General features: G+C 39.5%; 2 protein-coding genes across 2 annotated transcripts in view; both read right to left on the bottom strand.

The window, feature by feature from the left end:
* The window catches only part of LOC145434853 (serine protease ndl-like), a 119,024-nt gene extending 93,607 nt beyond the window's left edge, over positions 1 to 25,417 (bottom strand). The window contains exon 1 of the mRNA XM_080312093.1: positions 23,404 to 25,417. Coding sequence (XP_080168219.1) covers positions 23,404 to 23,497 — 94 coding nt within the window. The 5' untranslated portion in view covers positions 23,498 to 25,417. The remainder of the gene's footprint in view (positions 1 to 23,403) is intronic.
* On the bottom strand, positions 18,634 to 22,515 carry LOC145435765 (uncharacterized). Its single transcript, XM_080313043.1, has 6 exons — positions 21,607 to 22,515; positions 21,461 to 21,566; positions 21,124 to 21,257; positions 20,581 to 20,641; positions 19,705 to 19,865; positions 18,634 to 18,772 (listed from the first exon to the last, which is right to left on the bottom strand). Exons 2-6 carry the CDS (start codon positions 21,556 to 21,558, stop codon positions 18,756 to 18,758), a joined length of 471 nt encoding a protein of 156 aa, XP_080169169.1. The 5' UTR covers positions 21,559 to 21,566; positions 21,607 to 22,515; the 3' UTR covers positions 18,634 to 18,755.
* Positions 25,418 to 26,167: the final 750 nt, after the last annotated feature.

Below are 26,167 nucleotides of genomic sequence, written 5' to 3'. Positions count from 1 at the left end.
ATTTAAGGATCTCCTTTCCAATTCGGTATTTTTGAAGTGTAACTCATCATTGATTTGATCTGCCGTATTTGAAAACACACAACACCCTCCGTTCATTTGAGGTTTTGTTAGGTATATTCATTGTGCACGTGATTAATAATGAATGGCTAATGTTGTGCGATGTTTGTACAATAAGGCTGGAGGGCTGTTCAAAAAGAACTTCGGTTTTATTTTACTGGATTGCTACTTGATAAAATTGTTATGTTGCATTAAAAGAACACTGTATCTGACTAAATTTTAGAAAGTAGAATCAATGATATGCGAGGAGAAAATTTTGAATTTGAAAATTAATGGAGTATTTTTAGTGAGAAATTCTTAAATATAATATAATAACTGGGCGATTTTTTTTTGACCTAAAAAACGAAAGATTGTGACCTAAAAAATCTAAATTCTGACATTTTTTGACCTTAAAAAACTTAATTTTAACCAAATTTTGTCCTGACGTATGTAAATTAGGTGTTTTCCCAAAAAATGTTAGAATTTTACTACTTATCCTCATTTCTGGTTCGAATTGTCTGTCCTTACGAAGTTGTTTTCCATGAAAAACTTGTTTGAATTAAAAACTGACAAATTTGTACATGACGAAATATTATTTTTACGAAATTTGGCCCTATGATGAATTCAATTACATGATGCACTATGGCGAAAATAATTAAAATTTGTTGTAGTACAACGAAAGATACTTTCCTGCATTCTCGGCAGGGATATCTAATTCTAGATATCCCTGATTCTCGGGTAAAAGTGTCTGTCTTTACTAAGTAGCTTGCCAAGGATGAAGATGTGGTGAAGGCGAGATAGCGTAGTGGGATAATCCACAGCTACAGCACCAATGGGTTTTAGGTTCTAGTCCAGCCGAGGTCGACTCCGGAATTCCTACCCAAGTGTTGAAGGTGGATCGGTGCCACTTGCTTGGTCAGGAATACAACCAACACCCATCAACTGAACTACTAACTGATACATGGCATGAAATTTACTCCTTGATAAGACCAAACTTCAAGACGTTCAATACCCTGTCAAAATCCCCTATTCTGGAACGGTTAATGGTGGAAAAAGAACGAATTCAGTTCGTGGCACCCTGGACAGTTCCACCTCCCACGGTCGACAGATCATTAACTCGGCTTATACGAAAGAGGGACTCGCCAATCTCAGTGAGCTCGTGTTTCAGAGATTACCTTTTCGAGTGCCGCGACCAAGCCGTCGAGATCTACACAGACGGTTCAAAGACGGATACAGCAACGGCTTTCGCGATTCACATACCATCACAGTCAGTCCGACTAAGCCAGATCTGCCCGAGTTTATTTTCCGTTTTTCAAGTGGAGATGCTAGCTATCGCTAATGCTCTATCGTGGATAATCAATCATGGCAGTCGAACCGATAAATATGTTATTCTGACAGATTGTCTTAGTGTTCTGAACACAATCGCCACCCCGAACCGCACACCGAGCAGAACGTTCAATAAGATTTTTCCTCTCTTCCTGCAGATTGTAGGGATGGGGATCGACGTTGCCTTCTCCTGGGTTCCAGGACATAGTGGCATTCCCGGCAATGAGGTTGCAGATGAACTTGCACGTTCCACCGCCTCTTTCGCATTTGACAGTCAGGGAATACCTCAAATTACCTATAGAGATGTCAAGAACGAAGTACGAAAATACGTCCGGACTGAGTGGCAGACCGAGTACCGTTCAACAGAGACGGGAAACCACTACAAACGTTTCCACCAAACGGTACGAACAACGTTTCCCTCGATGCACAGATCGCGTTTGTATGAAACGATAATATTCCGTATCCGGTCCGGCCATTGTCGCCTAAAGGGGCATTTATTTAAAATAGGCTACATCGACACGCCTTTGTGTGACTTATGCCACGTACCCGAGAATGTGGATCACTTCCTCCTCGCATGCCCAAAATATGATTGGCACCGAGCATATTTGATTGATTTCTGCTTGAACTTGAAAGTTGAGTTAACCACATATAACCTTCTCGTACGACCAGAACTTCTCTCGCCTCTCGTCGAGTTCGTCCTGGCAAGCAATGTTTTGATTTTAACAAATTTTCGTTAAGGTACACGACTTGCGAAGGTACACGACTTGCGACTGGTAATACAACATTTCTGTCGTGGCGCACCAGTCCGATAAGGTGACAAGCGCCAAAATGTCCCATTTTCAAAATTAATAATAATAATCTAGGATCCTCCTCGCCATCTCATCCGCGTAAGCGGTGTCTTACAAAAAGCATAGAAGTGAGCCGTGCTACAAGTCGGCAGATACGGAATCGAAAATAAGGAATATCGGCCTGGTGTAAATGACCATTGTAGTCGATAAACACCATGAATATACAAACAACAACAGCAAGAAGAATGAAGAAAGAGCGTTCAACTGTAGCAGCTATTGGCTTACAAAACTGAAGTTGTGCGTGCGTGACACTCCGTGTTGCTTCATTCTGATAATGGTGTACATCTCAATTTGTGTAAGAACCATGCAATGCCCAGGCAGTCTTGCTTCACTTAGATCCAGCGCCCCCTTTCAAAAATTATCGTGCTCCAGCGCCCCCCAACCGCATATTGTAAGGAAGGTAAAAAAGACAATGAGTAAGATGGATGTCCGTAACAGCACTTCGTCAACCCCACTAAAAACGATTGCCTTGCGCACCCATAGCGTGATAAACCAAACTTCTGAGGGCTTCGCCCCCCCCAAGTACCCCGTAGCGTGATTTCGATGGTCAGCAAAGTTTGTGTGGCCTGGTCGCCCTACTTACCAAGATTCTCTATAATTCATGAATGAATAGGTGGTAATTACATATATAAGTCGCTATGAACTTTTTATCCTCTCAGCCCACGTAATCAGATTTACCAGTAGCGCTGAGTGAGCTGTTGTATGGGAAGATAAAGAGCACGTAATTGATAATTAAACATATTCGGGCGTGCCCGTAGGTATATTTAATTCGTTACCAGGGCCGTAACAGCACTTCGTCAGCCCCCCACAAAAAACGTTGGTCTTAGGCCCCCCATCGGGTGACAAACCAAACTTCCGGGGGGCTTCGCCCCCAGACCCCCCTTTAGCTATACGCTATTTGCTGATACTAATCATCTACATTGGGTGTCCATTTACTGTGCCAGCTATTCTCGCCTAGACGCGCGAAGCGCGAAAATTTTTAATAATTAATGATTGAATTGGTAAATATGATCGGGAATTGCATGCATATTGATATCAATTTTTATCCTCTCTCTGCTCACGTAAACAAATTTACTGGTAGAGCTGAGTGATGTGTGATTGAAAAGGTAGGACCCCTCAATAATAATTATACATCTTCGGGCGTAAACCCGTTGGCAGGAACGAAACGGCACTTCGTCAGGCCCCCCGAAAAAACTTGGGTCTTGGGCTCCCATAGGTGGATATACCGACCGCCCCCATCACGTTGTTCGTTTTGCCAGCTGTACTCTTTAGCGAGCCAGTGCTAAGCGCGAAAACTTTCGATAATTCATGATAAAATCGGTAAGTAAGATCGGGAATTGCATATATATTGCTATCAATTTCTTGTCCTCTCTGCTCACGTTACCTGATTTACCGGTTGAGCTGAGTAAGGTGCATTGTTCCGTCTAAGCAATGATATATATGATATATATGTATATATATCATTGGTCTAAGCTGCTCATGTGCGCAGTGCTGACACGGTCTCTGCGCACAGAAAATCTACGTTGCGCACAACAAATACGAAGTTATGACCTTTTTTTAGTCGTTACGCACTGTTGTCCAAGGGTCTGCGCAGTGAGTTTATTGAGTGTACGCAGACTCCTCAAAACGTGAAGCGAACAATGTGACGCGTCTTGGAAACTGTAGGGCCCTTAACTAATAATTAAACATATTCGGACAGGCGAACCCGTTGGTATGACTTCGTTGCATGATGTTATTTTGCGACCTCCTGTCTGCTATATCAAAAAATATAGAATCGCCCAACAGGAATATCTAGTTTTAGATATCCCTATCGCCCAATCGTAATAAATTAAAAGACGCACACGATTTCAAATTGGTATTTCTTCACTGGCATATAATTTTTCCCTGCCAGATGGAATTCGTTTTCTGGGGTTCAGATTGCCAAGACAGGAACATTCGGTGCCAGTCATTTAGGCTTCCATGGACAATTTAACCTGTATGTCTTTTGTAGGCTATATATAACGAAGTTTTCGGTGGTAATTTTCTCTGAATAATCATTGGGGATATGTCCTACCACCACATCATCTACTGCGAAGCCATTTTTCTCCAGCGCCCCCCATACCGCCCCCCTGAGCCCAGCGCCCCCCATATCGCTCCCTGAGCGTTTCCGCCCCCTTCAAAATCGCCAGCGCCCCTTGGGGGGCGCTGGAGGCAAGGTTAAGAACCACTGACTTAGATTATTGATGTACGTTGAGCATAACATCGTGTCAACCTATTTGTTTCATTTGACTGTTTATGATTCACAATGAGCAGACAATGCGCCGTCTGTCACGGTAGGCCTATAATGTAGGCTAAAAAATGTAAAATGTCAAACGATACCTTCACCAATTGCGCAAAATCTACGATACAAATAAAATGCAGGTTGCAAAAAATTTTGTAAATTTTGACATTTTTTGACCTAACGCTTAAATTTTGACCTCATTTTGACTTTTTTTGACATGTCAAAAAAAAATCGCCCTAATAATAACATATTAGTAGTAAGCCGACTATTTTGTCATATCCAAAATATCCTACTCTAATAACTTCGATTCTTCCAATTGGAATCGAGCCAAATTAGCTATGAATCATATTTTCACACAATCTAACAATATCATGAGGTAGCCGGAAAATTTCGAAAATCTTTATTCGTAATTATTCGAAAATTTTCTCACATAGCATTGCTTTTTGCCGGTTGTGCCGGTTGTGTTGAATTGTGTCAAATTTGAGTTTTTTCAGGCAATCTAACAATTCTAAGAAGTAGCCGGAAAATTTGAAAAAATGTTCTCTACAACAACCTGTTGTACAATCATTTCTCCAATACTGTAATTGCGATCGGTTGACTAAAGAAAAAAAAAGTCATCACCTCCGCTCAGAGCTCAAAATACCGTTTTTTCTCCACATTGCCAGGTGAAGAGCTCAAAATACCGTTTTTTCTCCACACTGAAAAAAAGGTCATCACTTCCGCTCAAAGCTCAAAATACCGTAGGTGGATGACCAAAAAAAAAAGGTCATCACTTCCGCTCAGAGTTCAAAATACCGTTTTTTCTCCACATTGCCAGGTGAATAACTAAAAAAAAAGGCAACACTTCCGCTCAGAGCTCAAAATACCGTCTTTTTCTCCACATTGCCTGGTGAAGAGCTCAAATACCGTTTTTTATCCACACTGAAAAAAAGGTCATCACTTCCGCTCAAAGCTCAAAATACCGTAGGTGGATGACCAAAAAAAAAGGTCATCACTTCCGCTCAGAGTTCAAAATACCGTTTTTTCTCCACATTGCCAGGTGGATAACTAAAAAAAAGTCATATTTTTGCTCAGAGCTAAATTCACTGTTTTTCACTCCGAAATATCCGCTGGGCCGTCACCTCTGTGTTAATTTGCGGCATACCACTCGCAATTTGCTCTAAAACTGACCAAAATTTTCAAAAAAGAGGACAAAATCTCAAAAAAGAAGACGAAAGGGCGTCCTCCGAGGACACTTTCAAAAAAGTCAAAAAAGAGGACAAATCCTCTTAAAAGAGGACGTATGGTCAGCAGAGTTGGATCAATTACATTATTTCAGTTCAATTACAATTACAATTACAATTACTTTCATGAATGTTTCAATTACATTACAATTACAATTACCTCATGCTAAAAATATCAAATTACAATTACAATTACTCCGTGCATGCTTCAATTACATTACAATTATAATTACAATTGCTGCTGTTGAACATGTAATTTATTAATCATAAATTCAACCGTGCTCCTTGACAACCGTAGCATCGTATTTAACAACATTTCAAGTCTAGTTCAAATTGTGTAGTGATAAATGCGTTTATGTGCGTACATAGTATGCTACGTGAGATGACATTGTGGTGTAATATAGGCGTGTTTTGAATGCTCGGTAAATATGGCTCACGTAATTGGAAATGTAAAATGTTATTTACCTAATTTCCTATGGGTTAGGATTGAGGATAGGGTGAAATATGTCGTTGAAAAAGTATTATAATATATGTACGTGTTGGATTTGCGTCTATAGTATATAATTAAAGAAATAATATTATTTTTATCGAGGGACGTAGGAATTAAGATGAGGAGTGTAAACAAAACCGTGCTTTGTCAGATAAGACGTTATATAATATCTAGTGGTCTGGTTATTAGCCAAACGAAATAACGATGCAGCATCGTGATCTGAAATCGTATTGTAGATTGCCAACCCACTGATAGATGCGCAAGATGTGAGTCACGGATGAATGCACCGACAAACATACTGCAGAGCCGGCTAAAAGCAGCAAACTTTGTAGTCCTAGAGCTGGCGATCCATGCGTCCAAATTTGATGCATCTGGTTTTTATCGTAAGCTATTGATGTACTAATTCCGAAAATACAAAATAAAATCCTGTCAGGGCAATGTAACTGCTCCAAAATAGCTGTTTAAGGCCGACTGTTCTGAGAAGTGAGAGCGCTGCAGCGGCATGACCACAACAATTACCAATTACGCCCAGCGATTGTTAAGAACTATGCCGATTCCCAGACTCTCACGACTATTTTGGGATGGTAGCATTGCCTGGAAATATACTTTTATTTATCAGTGCGACACTAGCTTTCGATTTGGACCATACATATCAAATTTCGACGCTGGGATAACCAGCTATGGGACTATCAATTCTGCTGCTTTTAGCCGGCGCAGCAGTTCGCTTCTCGTATCCAATCGTGAGTCAGGTGTTGCGAATCCATCCGTTGGTTAGTAATCTAAAAATTGTATACAATGGCAGCCGAGGCCAGCATAGCGGTAAAACTAAAAAAAACTTCGCCCGCAAGGGCGCAGTCAAGGGCTTCCGCGAATGGATCCACCAAATTCCTTGTCGACATTTAAAGAGAATGCATTATAAGTCAATTGTTGTATGTTGTGCTTGTCAGGTCTCAATAACTATTTAATGTAATTGAGATTGCAATTAAGCAAAATTTTTGTCAAATTACAATTACAATTACAATCACACAAAATAAAAATGCTTCAATTACAATTAAATACAATTACATTAAAAATGTAATTGTTTACATTCAATTACAATTACAAATTACAATTGATGCAACTCTGATGGTAAGCCTATGATATACATTAGGGTGTCGACCTCACATTGTGACGCGGGCCGGATGCGCCAATTGTTACGTCATACCCTTGCTCTTTACTTGAATACAGTATTTTCAAGCATATGCAGATAACAGTATATTACATTGTATTTTGGACCACAGAGGGTTTAATTCCAGCAACTAGCAACTCCTTTATATATGTGGAATGGAGCAGATGTAAATATAATGATTAGTAGGTCAAACACCGTTATGAACCCCTAACACAGTGGCGCTAACGACGATATAGGTTAGCATGTTTCTTTTCTCCGTTTGCTTTCGTTGTAACTGGAGGTTGGCTTTGCGTATGCGTTGTGAGAATTAAGAGATTTAACTTTAAACACGGACATTCGGATTGGTTCTAATATTAATAAATCGAGATTGTGGTTTTTCTGGAGTCCGGAGATCTTTCAAGTAGGTAGTCACACAGCAGTGCGATTTGAATTGTATTTTATGTAACTTAATTGATATAAACTTAATATAAAGGTTCCGCATTATTGATTTCGCTTCTGTGAATAACTAATTTTTGTTCCATTCACTTAAAACTCTGCACTCAGTGTGGCTTTTCGAAATAGAGTGTTAAGGTCAACAAACAAGTGGCAATAAGATTGAAATAACAACACCACAGAAGGTGGCTATACCGAACATGCTCGTCTTGATAATAATCGCCAAATTATATTTTCATCCGCCAAAGACACAAAAATAATGTAGAATGCGATATACAAGACACACAATGCCACGTAGTAAACAGGGGCGAGCAACTTCTCCAGTCGGCGGGCCGGATACAGGAAAATTAAATACTTGGCGGGCCGGATTGCTGACTCGAAACATTATTCGCCCATTTATCCACATACACAAGGAATAAATCGTATTTAATGAATGTACTTTAATAGTGACGAAGACAATGTGGATTTGAGAACAGCATTGTCATACAAGCACCAACATGTTCGCTTCTCTCTGATCGATCAACACGGTACAGTCCCTAATTAAGATTTGAAGGCGTTCGATAAGCCCGGTACCACAAATTCATCAAGATACCTCTTCATCAGAGTTTAGTACAGGGGTGGCCAACCTTTTTGCCATTCACGGCCGCATTTCGACTACTCATGTAGCCACGGCCGCAATCCAGGCATACACTACATATGTTAAACTGTCCATGTCCTTTTCTGCTGAACTGCGGACTTATCTATTTAATCACAAAGGCTTACTAGACGCCCCGACTTCGCGAGTGGTCACTGTTGTCTGGTCAATGTGGTCGTGTTATGGGCCGTACATAAACGCGCGAAGCGCAAAAATATATTTCCTGATTCACCTATGTATTTCGTCATAAATAATGGTATTTTTCCTATTGTTTATCATCCCATGTCATCAGATTCAACTGCAGATTTAATTTTTCGAAAATTTAGGACAAGATATCAATGATGATGCATTTTCGGATGAGCCAATTATAATTAGTCACTTGATTGCATCCTGTTATTTCTTGACCTACCATCAAGATTGTCCGTAAAGTGAGGAGAACAAGACTCTATATGAGGCGCATCATTTTCCTGTGCTGTTCACGTCTGTACTGTAGGGCTATGATTGCACGAAGTCACATTGAATCGCGCGCAGCGGGAAGAAATTTTCAACATTTATTAGGATCTCTCAAAAAATCAAGACTTAATTTGTAAATTCAAATTGCATGTCGACAGCCGCCAACACATACGCTAAAATTTATTACTTGTCCACGGACGCACAAATTTCCCTTCTACGGCCGCAGGTTGGCAACCCTGGTTTAGTAGGTGATGAGATATAGCGTGGTTGTTCAACAGTGTGGCCTATATTTTATCTCGATATTGAATTCATGCGGCCCGCGGCCTCTGCGAAATTTCAAAGTGGCTCGCGACCCGTTTCGAGTTGGCGACCTCTGGCATGAGTGATGTCTTAGAAAAGCCTAGAATTGTGCCGTTCTACAAGTCGACGGTTACGGAATCAAAAATATGAAATATCGGCCTAGTGTAAAAGACCATTGTAGTTGACAAACACCATGATTACCACAAATGAGATTCGGGCGCATACTTGTCTACAATAACATACAGTCACTAAAACTTGACGTTTACGCAAGTAGTATAGGGAATCTCTGAATACTAAAGCCGCGGGCCACATTATCATGTAAGACAGAAAACTGACCGCGGGCCGGAAAAAATCCATTCACGGGCTGGATCCGGCCCGCGGGCCGTATGTTGCCCACCCCTGTAGTAAACAGACGACCAACCGGGATGCAAAATACTTTGTTTTTAAGGTCTGCATTCTACAAAATGTGTGCCAAATGACCAATGAGCATATACTCGGGAGTGGCTACTTTGACATTCCAACACACTTCGATTTATGTCCTTGCTAATTAGATTTATATGGTATATTTTAAACAATAAATGGCATATAACATGATATAAATATCGTTTTTTTTTCACAAACTTTGTGTTATTTTAAGCACTCTGCACAGATGCTTGACGAACAGTCCATAAAATAACCAGCTTCTGATGGGTGAAAGGCCCGATATCAGTCACAATGTAGCATCGGTGTATGGATAGTACGACGTTACTGTGACAATTAGAATCACAATTGTATTTAGGATTGTTGACGCCGTTTAAACTTGGAAATTTCAAAACAAATTAAACTTATACCGAGATCATGAACTTTATTTTTCTCAGGCGACTTCAGATGCATCCGAGGTTGAGAACCACAGCTCTAACATTTAACCTTCAGCTATATGGTATTTAATCAACGGGACGTACCCCGCTATGGAATTGATAAAAAGGGCATTTTCTGTGAGCATAGTTCTATTTGAGGGTAATATACCTGTAGTAAATTCGAACTGGTGTTGTTTGAAACTACTATGAAACAAGTACAGCTTTCCTAAGAATGTGCGTCTAGAGGTATTTTGTATTTCTTATTGCTTAAGAATGTGGAAATGGTCATGTAATCGCTGATATAATTATATGTCTAGATTACAGAAAAAATGCAAATTCACCGTGACAATAAATTTACGTATAAACACCGTATGGTATTATCTGTAGATGGTTGTATGGACAGGGTAACGAGTAGTATAATTGCCCGCTCGTGAGGCGTAAAATACCGGAAGTCAAGAATGTGGCATTTCGAAGTCAGAAACGCAGCATTTTGAGCTAGCTAGCGGTCGAAAATCGGCCTATGGAGCTTCAGAAAAGCGTAATTGTGTTGCTTCATGGACGCGCATTGTGTATTTCGTCGAACTAATTACATTGTATATCGTGCATATGGTTGATTTTCCACGATCGATTTTGAAAACAGGTGTTTTTAATGTGTAGTGACCTACATATTCCGCTGGGACAAATGACTATGGTATCCTGTCGAGTCCGATAAATACCTGTGGTAAATGTTATACGGGGAATCAACATTTGACAAGCTGCAAGTATAGGATTAACCATGCACACGTTAAAATGCAAGGCCCTTGCGCTAAGTAGACATGATAAATCTACAATCGCTCAACACCCAACTGACTCTGTATGACAAAATTATTACGCGTGGATATACAATCACTGTGTTAATTTTCACATCCGAAATCCAGATGATCTCATCTCAAGCGAATCCATGTGATATATTGCAATATATCGTGATGCTGTGTTGCAAAATCTTATGATATAATTATCAGCTAATATTTCACAAACCTAATCGTTTACACTAATCAAGGCCATAAAACAGCAGTATCAAGGGTTGAAACCATGCCACTCGATCAATGATCCGGTTTTTTCCTGTGTCAAAATTGAGTTTCTTGATATGGTATTACTTTTGCGTCCCAACATGTCGACATGTTACGACCCAACAGATTCAATTTTTGAAATATCACTTACACCACACCTTACTCGACAAACTCAAACAGTGTATGTATATGATTAAAAAATGGTTGCATGAGTATAAATCACTTTAACCAGCAACCTAAATAAATCTTGGTTATATTTATGTTCCAACGACCTGTCTTTTTTATTCAACTGTAAAAGCAGTTTATATTCTGTGGGATAAATGACTCGGGTATCCTGTCGAGTCCAAGTATTTACTATGGTAGTTATATCGCAATTGTAATACGAGGATGCACCGTTTCGCAAGGCGGATGTCGGATCAATCGCTTACTGTTACCATGATAAATACAATCGCTCAACTGACTCGCTGTATGACAAGTATATGGATTCACCAATCGCTCAACACCCAACTGACTGTTTATGACAATATTACACCACGATATACAATCACTGTGTTAATTTTCCACCCCGAAATCAAGGTGATTTTATCTCAAGCTCACCTAAACATGGTAATATGTTATATTCATTATTTTAAGTGTTTCTCGGGTGTAGTATGTCAAAGAATTCACAAAATGATTTGAAACTCAATTCAATCAGTGATCTGTTTTACCCGTGTCAAAATTGAGTATTGGAAAATGCTATTGCCATTGCATCCGAAATATCGATATCTTACAAAACCTAACAAGGCCAATTACTGACAGATCGCCATGTGTTATTTCCAGTTATACCTTCCCGTCTAACTTAACCGTGGTATCTATGATAAAATAAAAGTTGCGCAAGCATATAGCGTGCGGCCGGTTTTGCATGTCGCGGGTTGGATTTTGCTTGAATTCTTTCGTACCATCTTACGTCCCCAATATAAAACATTCTGGGTCTACAGATTAATCACAAACACTTCCATCGTCGCAGAGACGCAAAAGCGATTGATAAATTGCTCATTACATCCAACATTGTGACTTTGAGATTAACATGTTGTGTATTGAGTATACAAGATGAGAATGTCTGACCAATGACAGATTGAGATATATTTTGTCGCAAGTGAATCCATAATGTAAGATATCGTAATGCGAGCAAATTCTTTACGGATTACATAATACCCAATTTATTCGCAACACGAGATTCAACTATCCGATCAGTATTCAATTAAAATGATTTGCTGTGTACCACCTCTTACATTGTAGAGAAGGGTGTTATGATATGAACAAACTTTCATAAACACCATCATTAGCACCTCGATCTGAAAAATGCTAAAGCGTTGTAATAGAGCTTAAGAGGAAACAGTAATAAGGTTAATGTCGAATGCACCAACTCACACAAGTCATATTATCGGTACTTGTGACGGGAAGCTAAACAGATAGTCATAGCGTCGTTACATCGCGATGTGCATCGGTTCGTATGATCACTATTCGAAGCGCGTGAGATATGACATATGGTGGCTTGATTAATGCTTGAGTCTATTCGCAGCACATCCAACACGATTAATGTAAAATATGGCCAGATACAGAGATTTCACAAAGTTTCATGATCAGGAAACAAATTGGGATTATGCTTAAACTAGTTGGGTAAAGCTATTGCTTTATATGTTGAATTCGGAACATCAAATAAATCGGAATTGTACACCGTAATATGGTGAATCTGGTAATCTGGTGTTTTGAATCACTGATCATTCGCAGTAATGGAACCAAATATTATCACAAAATCAAAATCACCGAAAGATATTTTTCGGTTGATATGAATTTGAGTTGTGATTGAATTACTACAAATTTACCCATACATAGCTAAATTCAGCAATACACAGAAGCATCACTGAGTTTTCAACTTAGTGCGCATATCCAAAAATATCACTTACTCTAATTCATCAATCAACACCTAAAGCACCGACGAACGACCAACATAAATTACTAATCGCTGTGTTGTTATTTTTTCAATATAAAAAATCGTATAATACAGTTGTTATTTTCGATATTGCACATTACATAACACAATAGGAATTTTTTCGATATTACACTTATAATATAATTGATATTTTTTGTGTGACGCGTGGTTGATTTTGGTCAGATCAAATTCAAGATCCGTTTTACTCACTCCCATAATGCAAGTGCTTATCACACACTACCATCTTCATATTAAACAGTTATTTACAAGATACCAAAGGTACATAAAAATTTTGGTCGAAATAAATTATTAACTTGATTTTGCATACCATTGATTGATTAATACTTAATTCCGTTTCATCCTCTATACACAGCATGCTAAAGTTTAAAAAAACACTTTGATCACCACGAAAGCAAATAGAAATATGTTTGCAACGTTGAGCCTAGTCGGATACACTTGAGTTATATGTAGAATGCCGAACATCAAATAAATCGTAATATGGACTTTTCCAAAATCAGGTTAATGTGTTCTCGATCCACCACTGCATACTTTTTCCATTTTATCTACGAAAATAATTAACCTCACAAAATTCGAACCATTAAAAGAACTTGATTTCCTAACATTAATTCGATTAGTTTAGCAACTTGTTGGATCCGCCCCTCGACGTGATTTTGAGCGCCCCGCGGACAGATAACTGTTTCGTTTGTTGAGGGGTATTCATGGTGTTTGTCGACTACGATGGTCATTTGCACCAGGCCGCTTTATTCTTATTTTCCATAACTGCCGACGTATAACACGGCCCACCACTAGGCGTTTGTAAGAAACCGCTGACACGGATGTGGTGGCGAGGAGGAGCCTAGGTAAACCTCCAACACTTCGGTATCGAAATTCGGAAGTCGACCTTGGTCGGACTCGAACCCGCACCCACTGGTGTTATAGCCGCGGATTATACCGCTGCGCTATCTCGCTAATGACAGATACCTGTCTTGCATGACAATGTGCCCCGCGACACGAATCTGCATGGATTTGCGTGAGACATTTTCGATCATAAACATTACCAAGACGTTCTAATCTAGCTTATGTTCACGTGCAGTCTTTACTAAGGATTTGTGCGTCTAACATGCAGCCCGAGTTCAAAGAACTTTTCGACAACTTTGATCGACCACATTTGCCTGATTGACTTCAAAAGCTATTGAAGTAAATTACGTTAATAATTATATTGACTAGTGTTCTGGTATCTTAACACTAACATTAAATACGATTCCTTTCTGCTATCGGTGAATAAATACGCGATTAATGTATCAATTCAGGAATCCACCACCCCTGCAGTGAATCGTTTTCTCATATCCACCCCGAAGACTGGATAAGTTAACCGACGTGTTTCGTATGAAAGTCATTTCCAACGCGCTCACCTCGATCCGAAATAATAACATGTCATACAAAAACATGAATTGTATTAATCACCGACGGCATCACGAAACTAAAAACCTAACAAGCTATAATTTAAGTCATTCGTTTGCCTGTGCTTTAGGTATAGATCATTGGTTCTTCCCCTTTTTTCTCCGGCGCCCCCTTTCAAAAAATTGCCTGGGTCTGGCGGCCCTATTTTAAGAACTGTAGTAGGGATGGTGTGAACGTGAGGTTCACGTTCGTGTTCTGTGTGTGAATCTCGGAAATTCAGAGGTTCGCGTTCAAAACAGAACCTTGATAGGTTCTGCATGTGAACCTTTTTAATATATTACAATTTTTACTTTATTATGACGTCTTTGGTAAGAATTTATTGCATTCAACTGCGGGCCGGTCCCCCTATGCATGGCGCTGGCAGCAGAAAAAATCAACTAAAAACGAATATGCACCTTGACAGTCTCAATGATTTTACTAGCTTTGTTACAAAGTTTGCGCCAAATATCCAGCTTTCCGATTGTGTATATTTAGCGACCCTCCGCTGTGAGCTCGACTCGTAATCACACAATGTCATGAGCGAAATACACTTATAGTAGTCAACGAATGATGCTTATTAAACCAATCAATCTTGACTTCATATGTTTATGGGGGTTTTGGCTACTGCTGTATCACTTATTAATGGGATAATATCGGAAGCAAGCATAGAAACCCTGTTTTACACTCTGCTGAAAATCAATGTAGCAATACTCAGACTCCGAATACTGTCCGATCTGGCCAAGACCGTCAAGGTGTTTCTTATATTCCCTGATAAGTCCTCGCCGAAGTTGTTGGCAAAGCGACGGATAACATTGATTTTATGGAAGTATTATATCATTTGATCACCTCACTTGATACATTCAGCGACGTTTAAAACGCCGATATGTACTTCCGCATTGTGGGATTATGTGGCCCGAGTCGTCACTAGGTATCGTGTACGTACAATGTACATGTACATTATTATAGGCTATCACTTCAATGAAAGATGGGGTTGGAATTGGCAATATGACGTCACGTGACGTCATGAGGTTCACGTTCGTGTTCACACAGAACCCTTCAAAAAGGTTCGCGTTCACACGAACCTGAATTTTTCAGAGGTTCACACCATCCCTAGACTGTAGTAAAAACAATGGGTAAATGGTCGAAGTCCGGTTTCGGGTTGAGAATTCACTACTAGAAGTGTATTATCGAAAAAATCCCTACTGTGTTATATAATGTGCGATATCGAAAATAGAAACTGTATTATATGATTTTTGATACTGAAAAAATAATAACACAGCGATTAGTAATTTATATTGGTCGTTCGTCGGTGCTCTAGGTGTTGATTGATGAATTAGAGTAAGTGATATTTTTGGATATGCGCACTAAGTTGAAAACTCAGTGATGCTTCTGTGTATTGCTGAATTTAGCGATGTGTGGGTAAATTTGTAGTAATTCAATCACAACTCAAATTCATATTAACCGAAAAATACCCTTCGGTGATTTGGATTTTGTTAAAATATTTGGTTCCATTACTGCGAATGATCACATCAGTCATACAAAACACCAGATTACCAGATTCACCATATTATGGTGTACAATTCCGATTTATTTGATGTTCCGAATTCAACATATAAAGCAATAACTTTACCTAACTAGTTTAAGCATAATCCCAATTTGTTTTCTGATCATGAAACTTTTTGAAATCTCTGTATCTGGCCATATTTCACATTAAGCGTGTTGGATGTGCTGCGAATAGACTCAAGCATTAATCAAGCCACCATATGTCATATCTCACGCGCTTCGAATAGTGATCATACGAACCGATGCACATCGCGATGTAACGACGCTATGAGTATCTGTTTAGCTTCCCGTCACAAGTACCGATAATATGACTTGTGTGAGTTGGTACATTCGACATTAACCATATTACTGTTTTATCTTAAGCTCTATTACAACGCTTTAGCTTTTTTTTCAGATCGAGGTGCTAATGATGGTGTTTATGAAAGTTTGTTCATATCATAATACCGTTCACTACAAAGTAAGAGGTGGTACACAGCAAATCATTTTAATTGAATACTGATCGGATAGTTGAATCTCGTGTTGCGAATAAATTGGGTAATATGTAATCCGTAAAGAATTTGCTCGCATTACGATATCTTACATTATGGATTCACTTGCGACAAAATATATATCAATCTATCATTGGTCAGATATTCGCATCTCGTATACTCAATATACAACATGTTAATCTCAAAGTCAAAATGTTGGATGTAATGAGCATTTTATCAATCGCTTTTGCGTCCTTGCGATGATGGAAGTGTTTGTAATTAAACTGTAGACCCAGAATGTTTTATATTGGGGACGTTAGATAGTACGAAAGAATTCAAGCAATATCCAACCTGCGACATGCAAAACCGGCCGCACGCTATATGCTTGCGCAACTTTTATTTTATCATACATACAACGTTTAAGTTAGACGGGAAGGTATAACTGGATATAACACATGGCGATCTGTCAATAATTGGCCTTGTTAGGTTTTGTAAGATGTCGATATTTCGGATGCAACGGCAATAGCATTTTCCAATACTCAATTTTGACACGGGTAAAACAGATCACTGATTGAGTTGAGTTTCAAATCATTTTGTGAATTCTTTGACATACTACACCCGAGAAACACTTGAAATTAATGAATATAACATATTACCATGTCTAGGTGAGCTTGAGATAAAATCACCTTGATTTCGGGGTGGAAAATTAACACAGTGATTGTATATCGTGGTGTAATATTGTCATAAACAGTCAGCTGGGTGTTGAGCGTTTGGTGAATCTATATACTTGTCATACAGCGAGTCGGTTGAGCGATTGTATTTATCATGGTAACGGTAAGCGATTGATCCGACATCCGCCTTGCGAAACGGTGCATCCTCGTATTACATTTGCGATATACCATTGTAAATAATTGGACTCGACAGGATGCCCGAGTCATTTGTCCCACAGAATAAAAACTCATTTTATAGTTGAATAAAAAAGACAGGTCGTTGGAACATAAATATAACCAGGATTTATTTAGTTTGCTGGTTACAGTGATTTATGCTCATGCAACCTTTTTTTTATCATATACATACACTGTTTGAGTTTGTCGAGTAAGGTGTGGTGTAAGTGATATTTCAGTAATTGGATCTGTTGGATTGTAACATGTCGACATGTTGGGACGCAAAGGTGATACCATATCCAGAAACTCAATTTTGACACAGGAAAAAACCGGATCACTGATCGAGTGGCATGGTTTCAACCCTTGATACTGCTGTTTTATGGCCTTGATTAGTGTAAACGATTAGGTTTGTGAAATATTAGCTGATAATCACATCATAAGATTCTGCAACACAGCATCACGATATATTGCAATATATCACATGGATTCGCTTGAGATGAGATCATATGGATTTCGGATGTGAAAATTAACACAGTGATTGTATATCCCCGCGTAATAATTTTGTCATACAGAGTCAGTTCGGTGTTAAGCGATTGTAAATTTATCATGTCTACTTAGCGCAAGGGCCGTGCATTTTAACGCGTGCATGGTTAATCCTATACATGCAGCTTGTCAAACGTTGATTCCCCGTATAACAATTACCACAGGTATTTTTTGGACTCGACAGGATACCATAGTCATTTGTCCCAGCGGAATATGTAAGTCACTACACATTAAAAACACCTGTTTTCAAAACCGATCGTGGAAAATCAACCATATGCACGATATACAACACTGTTAAAAAAATACCAGTAAATTTACTGCTCAAATAGCAGGCAGCAGTTTTACTGCAATTTGTAAATGTAATTACTGCTTCTAGAAAGTCAATCAAATTACGGTGTTACAGCAGTAAGATTTATTACTTGTTTGCTAGTAAATTTACTGCAATAGCAGTAAGATCTATTACTGGTTTGCTAGTAAATTTACTGCCTATTGTAAAACTAAAAACTGCTTCCAGAAGGTAAATGAAATTACGGCTAATAGCAGTAGGATTAATACTGTTTCCTAGTAAATTTACTGCCAATTTGTAAAACTTAATACGACTCTTTGGCGCAATACGGAATCACCGCATATATGTTGCCTGATTCGCTGGTAAATCCACAGACAATTTCCTCGACCCCAGACCTGGCCACGAGCCCACACTAATCATCAATTGCAGCGTCGAAGCATTTATTGATGTATTCATGGAGCTTTTTTCAGCAACTTTGCAAACTTGATCACTTTAGGGTAAACGTCAGTTTGTCTTCTTTTAGATGACTTTTGAGCCTTGCTCTGCTATCCCAGCAAAGTACCTGTAAATGAAATAGATATTACTAACAAGGAAATAGAATCAAAGATTGCCAGCTGTGAGTAATGGTGTATTCTAGGACGACTTATAACAGGGGTGGCCAAGTTTTCAGCCTATGGGCCGCATAAGATTTACGAACCATTGCGCAGGCCACGTCAATATTGATGACCATTCAGTAGTCGTCCAATGAAGAGCGAACCAGATGAGGTAACGGTGAAAACGACACTAATATTACAGCGCATCAAAATCGATAACAATTGTGTTATTAAAATACAGAGTACATAGTCGCGGCAAGCGCGAAAATTTCTCAAGGTAATGAATGAATTCGGACTTCGGTCAATAATAATGGCACTTGAAATATTGTGGGTCATCTCCATATCGCGCTGGGCTCATTTGGCTTGGCAATGACTGGATTGATTATATTGATATTTTAGTCATCAACATCCTGTATTTCACAGTCAGGCTGATCAATTTTTGGTTGGCCTTGCAAGTTCACAATAAATTACCTGGGTAATATATTTTTTGAAATTATAACTAACTTCGAGAATTACTTCGTGCGCCACTCAAATTCTTCTGGCGTGCCACGGTTTGGCCATCCCTGATTTACTTTGACCAGGGTTGGCCAATTTAGAAAATTACACCGTGTCTGGTCACTCTCACGGGGCCCTCGGGTTGGCGAAGCACTACGAAGCACTTCTACACAAGTATTTTAGTGGTTATGGGATGCATCAATTAGGTAATTGATTACTTCTACTCGAGTAGCATCAGAGACTGCTTGGGACAAGAATTAAAGATAGAAGTTGTCGTCTTGTAAAGCATGGAAGGTAGGCATAGTCGAGATCAGCACTGTTTCGGGGAGTCTAGGTGCATAATTATTATCAAATAAATTCAGTATAATCTGTTTCAATTGTGGTCTCACTCTCGCTCATAGCTCACCTTTGCATGAACCTTTGCTGTTGCTTCTTCTGGGTACTCCATATTGAAGACATAGAAGTAGACGAAGAAATAAGCTACTGCAGAGTAGAAGGATTCCGTCGAATAAATGATCGATTTTTCGGCGGTTACCGGAAACTTTTCTGTAGAGTGGACAGTCGAGCCTAAAAATGCACGGGTATTATAGTCACATCAGCATCCTAATAAATTATCCAATTTAGAGGTGTTTATGGTAAACCAGTGTTGGAATGACTCGAGTCATGACTTGACTCGAGTCACCTTTTTCGTACGATTCGACTTGACTCGTGTCAATTTGCTAAAATAACTTGACGTATCAGAAAGTTGAACTGACTCGTGACTCGGGGCCTAATTCACGAGTCAATTTCAAGTCATAAAGTTATCAAATAAAGTTGCCAAATTCTCAGTGACTTAAATTGTGAGTTTTGTTCGATGCATTCCGTCGGACGGACTGGTAGCGCAGTTACACTTTTGAATGATCGTACCGTTTCAAGACTCCATTTAATAACTCGACTACTTGGTTTGATAATAATGAGTGCAGGGCAAAATAGGATTAACACTGCAAGTACCCCAGCGGCATGTAGTGAAGTGCGTTTCCGGGCGACAGTGACGTCATCGATAAGGAAAAATTATGACGTCGCATGACTCTCGTAAAAAAATAAAAGTCGGCGCCTATGATGGTAAATAATTCCTCTTTTATATGAGTGCTCACTACTCATGTAGATTTGGCCAACTGGCTACACCAACTTTCGACGCTAATTCCTAAAATTATATAACGCGTGTCGCTAACGTGTTTATGTAATCATAGGCATAAAATGTCACTTCCAAAACTATTGCATTGCAATCTAAACAATGACTTACCGAATGCGATCAAGAACGAATGGTATGGAGCCTCCTCCACAAAGTCTTCTTGAACACTTTCCTGAAAACAGATATGGATTATTCGTTATTAAAGCACACCTTCATCGACATCACTTGGACTTGTTCGATTGCTGGAGCAAGGCACATTGATTCGACTACTCGAATCTTAATCAAGTATTAATTCTAATGATTTGAGTCGAGTAGAAGACATTTTTTCGTGTACTGAAAGTATACGCGTCCCTCCACTGAAAGTTGATTTATCAACGAGAATTATAGTTTCGATACTAATTTATATTTTTTGAAGCTTTGAAACATTGATTGTACCATATATCAAAGTATACGATACATAGCCTATAGTACAAAAGCTACCAAGGTTACTGGACGTTGAACATTTCCGAAGTCCTGAACAACATTATAAGATTTGGACTAGGAATGTCCTTTCATGAATTGAGGAATGGACAAGAAGGACAAGAAGGCACACAAGGGGAATTAACGCACAAATCCTGGTATAGGCTAACATCTAAAAAAAGGCTTTTTGCTTACCATTCGCCAGAATATAACTCCAGCATGCCAATAGACTAGTGGCCGTATATGATTGTGATTGAAGCATTTTGCATATTGTCGAAACTCTTTCCATCGTGGTGACAACCTTCAGTGACTTCACGTTTTTCAACGCCCTGCAAAGAGAACGGGCACCTTTTATAAAATGTAATATGACAGTGAAGTGAAGATAGTTGTCTGCAAACATTCACAACTCAATATTGAAACGCAACTAATTTTGAGGAGCTTTTCTCGGCGACAGACTATGTAATCACAATCGAGATATATAGTGACTAAGCATTATCTATATCAAAATATAGGGATAGCTATTTATACTTACTTTTGAATGAGGCACCAGTTACCGTCCATCATGCGAATGGTGTGTTCCTTTCCATCAACCCTACCAGTAAGCTTGGAATAATGCGCAAGCGCAACCATATACTGATCTTCAAACAGGATGAGCCACTTAATCCTAATTGCGGATACCGACGCACGTTCACTGATTATTGATCGCTCCAGCGGATAAGTTGTTGTCATCAATGATCTCGCTCTTCCAGTGTCTCGTACGGTTTTCCTGATTTCTTCGAGCAGCCATTGCTGGTCTATTTCTAATTCTTTCAGATTATTAGTATAGGGGGCGACCAATTAATGCAGCCGTATTCTTGCACATCATTCTTTTTTATTTTATTAACACTTGAATTGTTCATATTCTGGTCCTTCGATTTATTCTTTCGCCGTTGATTTTCCACTCTATTATATAGTTGGCTCGCAAGTGAATCGTGACGACTGCCGATGCGAACACCACAAGTGATATAATAATTCCCCGATTCATAGCTCCGTTTACACTTCACAGCATTGGTATCAAGCACCCGGTCGTCAGCAATTGAACTATTCAACGCATTTTCAGTACCATAGTAAGCAGAACCATATTTTGATGGTGTTCAATAACGGTATGATTTCGGCTAACGTGGCTCGAAAACAACGAAACCACAGCATACCTTTAAGAACCGCTGCAAAATGCGCGGACATTAAACTATAATTCCAGATCGAATATGGCCTTTCAAGTGACAAAACAGCAGATGTTGACGCCTTGACGGGAGTTTCATTCCACAAATTCTCACAGGGCATCTCAAATCCGCTTCCGTTTGTTTGTGGAATACCACCAAATATGCCGCGCCACCAGCACGAGTTTCGTTTTAATCCCAGGCTAACAAACGCCCAATCCTAAATTCGCGGTGCGGTACTTGAGCTGCGTGAACTAAAATTTCTCCGTTTTTCAATCAATCCTGGCGAATACTCCAATCGTCACGAGCAACCTTCCATTTAGTTCCTTATTCTGGGAAAGAAACCCTTCTGTCACACGCGTAACCTTTCGCTGAAAACGACCGCTGTTTCCACTCTGGTGATTCCTAACCTCAATCTTCATCGCTAATCCCCAGGAATTTTGAACAAAAGGACTATCGCTGGCTTCCCGCCTGAATAGTTCCTGTTGTTATTAAAGTTGAAGATGACGATAAGCCTTAAAATCGATGTCCCACATTACATTCTATTCTGAAGCCTACTTGGTGTTGGAACGGCTGGCCTACTGAAATTATGTCAATATGAACCTATTGATTGATGCGATATTGAATTCCTATTTCTATTAAATGCCTATTTTCAATATGCTGATTTTCAGCAATCTCTGACACGCCCTACTAAAACCGTACTGGCAAGATCGTAGCACTCTACGCGTTTGCGTAACCCTACTGTATATGGAATTACAATTTTATCAAAATCTTTCTTTCTTGACCACAAGAAATGCCCGCCCATACATGTGACAAATGAAATAATTTACGGATTGTTTCGGTGAATCGAGTTACGATCTCATGTCCGTAATTGAATACAGCGTAAAGAACAGTAAATTTCCTTGCGTCCACGTATGTAAACTCGTTTACTGCTCAAAAAGGTGTAAATTTACGGATTTTTCTAACAGTGAATGTAATTAGTTCGACGAAATACACAATGTGCGTCCATGAAGCAACACAATGACGCTTTTCTGAAGCTCCATAGGCCGATTTTCGACCGCTAACTAGCTCAAAATGCTGCGTTTCTGACTTCGAAATGCAACATTCTTGACTTCCGTTATTTTATGCCTCACGAGCCGGCAATTATACTACTGTAACGTCGTACACTTGAAAATAAAATTAGGATCATTATCGTTCTACAGTCTACATTGAAGACGATAGTAGCTTTGCATCAGAGCGATAAGGATCATTTCTGGCAGCCTAACTGATCCATACTCACCGTCCCTGCACAATCCATCCCTGTCTTTTTCAAGGTCCACGGGAAGAAGACAAAGTGCTGCTCGGCTTGTACTTTTCCCTCTACAAAGCCTCATATAACCATCATCCTTCGTGGCATACGGTGGCTCATCCGATCCATCTCTATGAAATATTTATTCAGAATTGTATACATCATAACCGATATATTTGCTATTGCTTATTTATGAATTAAATAGTATATTCATATTGAAATGAACCCGAATATTTTCGGCTGACACTCGTCAGGGGTAATCGTCAGCAACTAGTAGAGAATTGGAAAGAACATCGTATATCAACAATCGTATCACAAAATATGACGTCACCAGCATGAAATTTCGAATGAGAGAGCGTTCAATGTACTATTTTTAGGTGGTACACGAACTCCTTTTGTTGACAGAGTTTTGGTTGGTGTATTTTGATAAAAGTTGATTCCAAGGCACACAAATGGAATTGTGAACGGCCTCGCGCTATGAAGCAGATTCGATGTTAAAATCAACCGGCTATGGTTTCACAGTAGCCCCTGGTTGGTTCGTTCAGATGGTAGGTTCACAGGCCAGTGACTCGTGGATGAGGAATAGTGCCTGGACTGCAACTGGACATCACGTATGATGACAAATGACATCACGTTTCTCTGTGTGTGGAAGTGCTCAGTAACTTCGCAACCATGGTGATCCCGTTGACGCTTTTTCACAGTAAATATATGGGAGTGAGCGTCTTGTAATATAGGTACGAAATGTTGGGCGGATTCGAGCAAACTTTTTCATATAACTTGATTAGAGATGAGACATTTTGCAAAAGTGACATGACTCAGCGTTTCAGAAATGTGTAGTGACTGGTGATTCGAAGGAAATATTCAAGTCAATTTTAAGTCACCCAGTACTCGAAGTCAATGCATTCGCTGTACCTGGACTATGTACATTACGGTGGTCCTTAAAAAACGAATTTTGAAAAGTTGTTGGTCTGACCCTGCCACGATGTTCCTTTTTGGTAAAAAACACACTATATAAAATTTTGTGGATATTCAATGATGTTTAGAGGTTGCTCAATGGATTCGAAATTTTACCCATATCATCTATGGAGCATGCTGTATAGTAAATTCATAGTTGCTTTTGGGTCAACGCTGGAAATCCTGGATTATCTCGTCTGGTTAATAGCTGATCATCACATCTTGAGGAATTGCGTTGGACGCCCAGTGTGGTCGTTGGAGACAAACAATGTGAGTGTGAAGCTTTTTCTAGCAATCAAACCAGACTGCCCCTTGATTCTTGATGTCTGCTTGATACTCTAGTACTCCCGCATTATCGCGCACTGTGACTTGTAAATGTACAATGTGCATACTGCATAGTTCAATTCGTTATGGGCATGACGTAATGTGCATGGCACAGTGCCTAATTCGATTATTCGATTTGTTTCAACTGGAAAATATTATATTCATATAAACTTGATCGACACCGGATGGACACTCAACGAGTGCACCAATATCGAACGTCAAACCATTAGCCCTTTGGTACAAATCGAATTTCTATTGATCACGTCGTTATATCCTCCCATATTGCTCTTGCTACAGTTACAGTTGAATACTAATCGCGCATTTGAAAATTGAATTTAGCTTTATGGCTTGATGTCAACGAGTACAGTGCCAGTGTTAAACGCCGCATCTGAATTTGAATGCGGTACACAGCAATTTCACAGGGTAAAGTGCGTTCTATTGCAACTTTGATGTGATTGAAAATTGACTATGTCAATGTGTATTCACTATGTCGTCACAAGCCGGTACGGCGGAAACTATGTTTTCGTTGCTGCGTGCCTGCGTCCGATGTTACTAATGGCTGACAGACTCTAGATTACTATAGATAACTAACCCACTGTTAAATAAGTAATTTTTATAGACCAGGCTTGGCAAACCTTATCGGCTAAAGGTCCAGATGAAAGTGACGAACGAGTGCACTGCCCAGGAACCGCGCTAGGCGCGTAAAATGTTTGAAGTTATTATTATTATTACTTGGGTATATTTCGGGTCGACTGTATACCCCCGCTGGGTTCAGTTTGCAAAGACAGGATTATTCGGGATCTGGCCATATCGATATCGAAGATTTCCGCTAATATACGACAATCATTTTGTGCCTACATTTCATCGCCGACGATCTTTCTGCGAGCACAAACGCGAAAAGACTTCCTCTCTTAATTACGAATATATATAGAGTCAATCGGCTGATTCAAGCGTTTTTTTCAATTTCAGGTGCGGGTAGGCTACAAAATTGAAATCGTGAGACAATTGATTATGCGAAGCGTGAATAAAAATTTTACTGCCATTTTAGTTTATTGTAATATACGTCGATTTACTGAAAATGTGACTGGACCCTGGATCCGCCAATGCGTCGAAACTGATATTTTAGTCACAAACATCCCAAGTGTCGCGGCCAAACTAATCAGATTTTTGGTTGGCCTTGCAGGTTCATAATCTGAGCAATTCAATTTTGATGATATAACGGGGAAATTAGCTCGTGGGCTGCTCAAACCATCTCGAGGGCTACATATGGCCCGCAGGCTGTGGGTTGTCCATCCCCTGATATAGACGGACACCTTCGATGGTTTTCAGAGCCGGAGCCGTTGTTGGAGCCGGAACAGTGGTGATAATGCGACTCCAGAACTGGAGCCGGATTTAATGTATGACAGAATAATGCTCCGGAGCTGGAGCAATGCAAATTTACGGCTGCTCCAAAGCCCCCAGTACAACTCAAGATATC

Source organism: Botryllus schlosseri, chromosome 3 (assembly GCF_051294905.1).
Source record: "Botryllus schlosseri isolate E-star chromosome 3, Bs_hap1, whole genome shotgun sequence".
NCBI classification, from domain to species: domain Eukaryota; kingdom Metazoa; phylum Chordata; class Ascidiacea; order Stolidobranchia; family Styelidae; genus Botryllus; species Botryllus schlosseri.
This window is presented reverse-complemented; position numbering and strand designations above follow the sequence as displayed.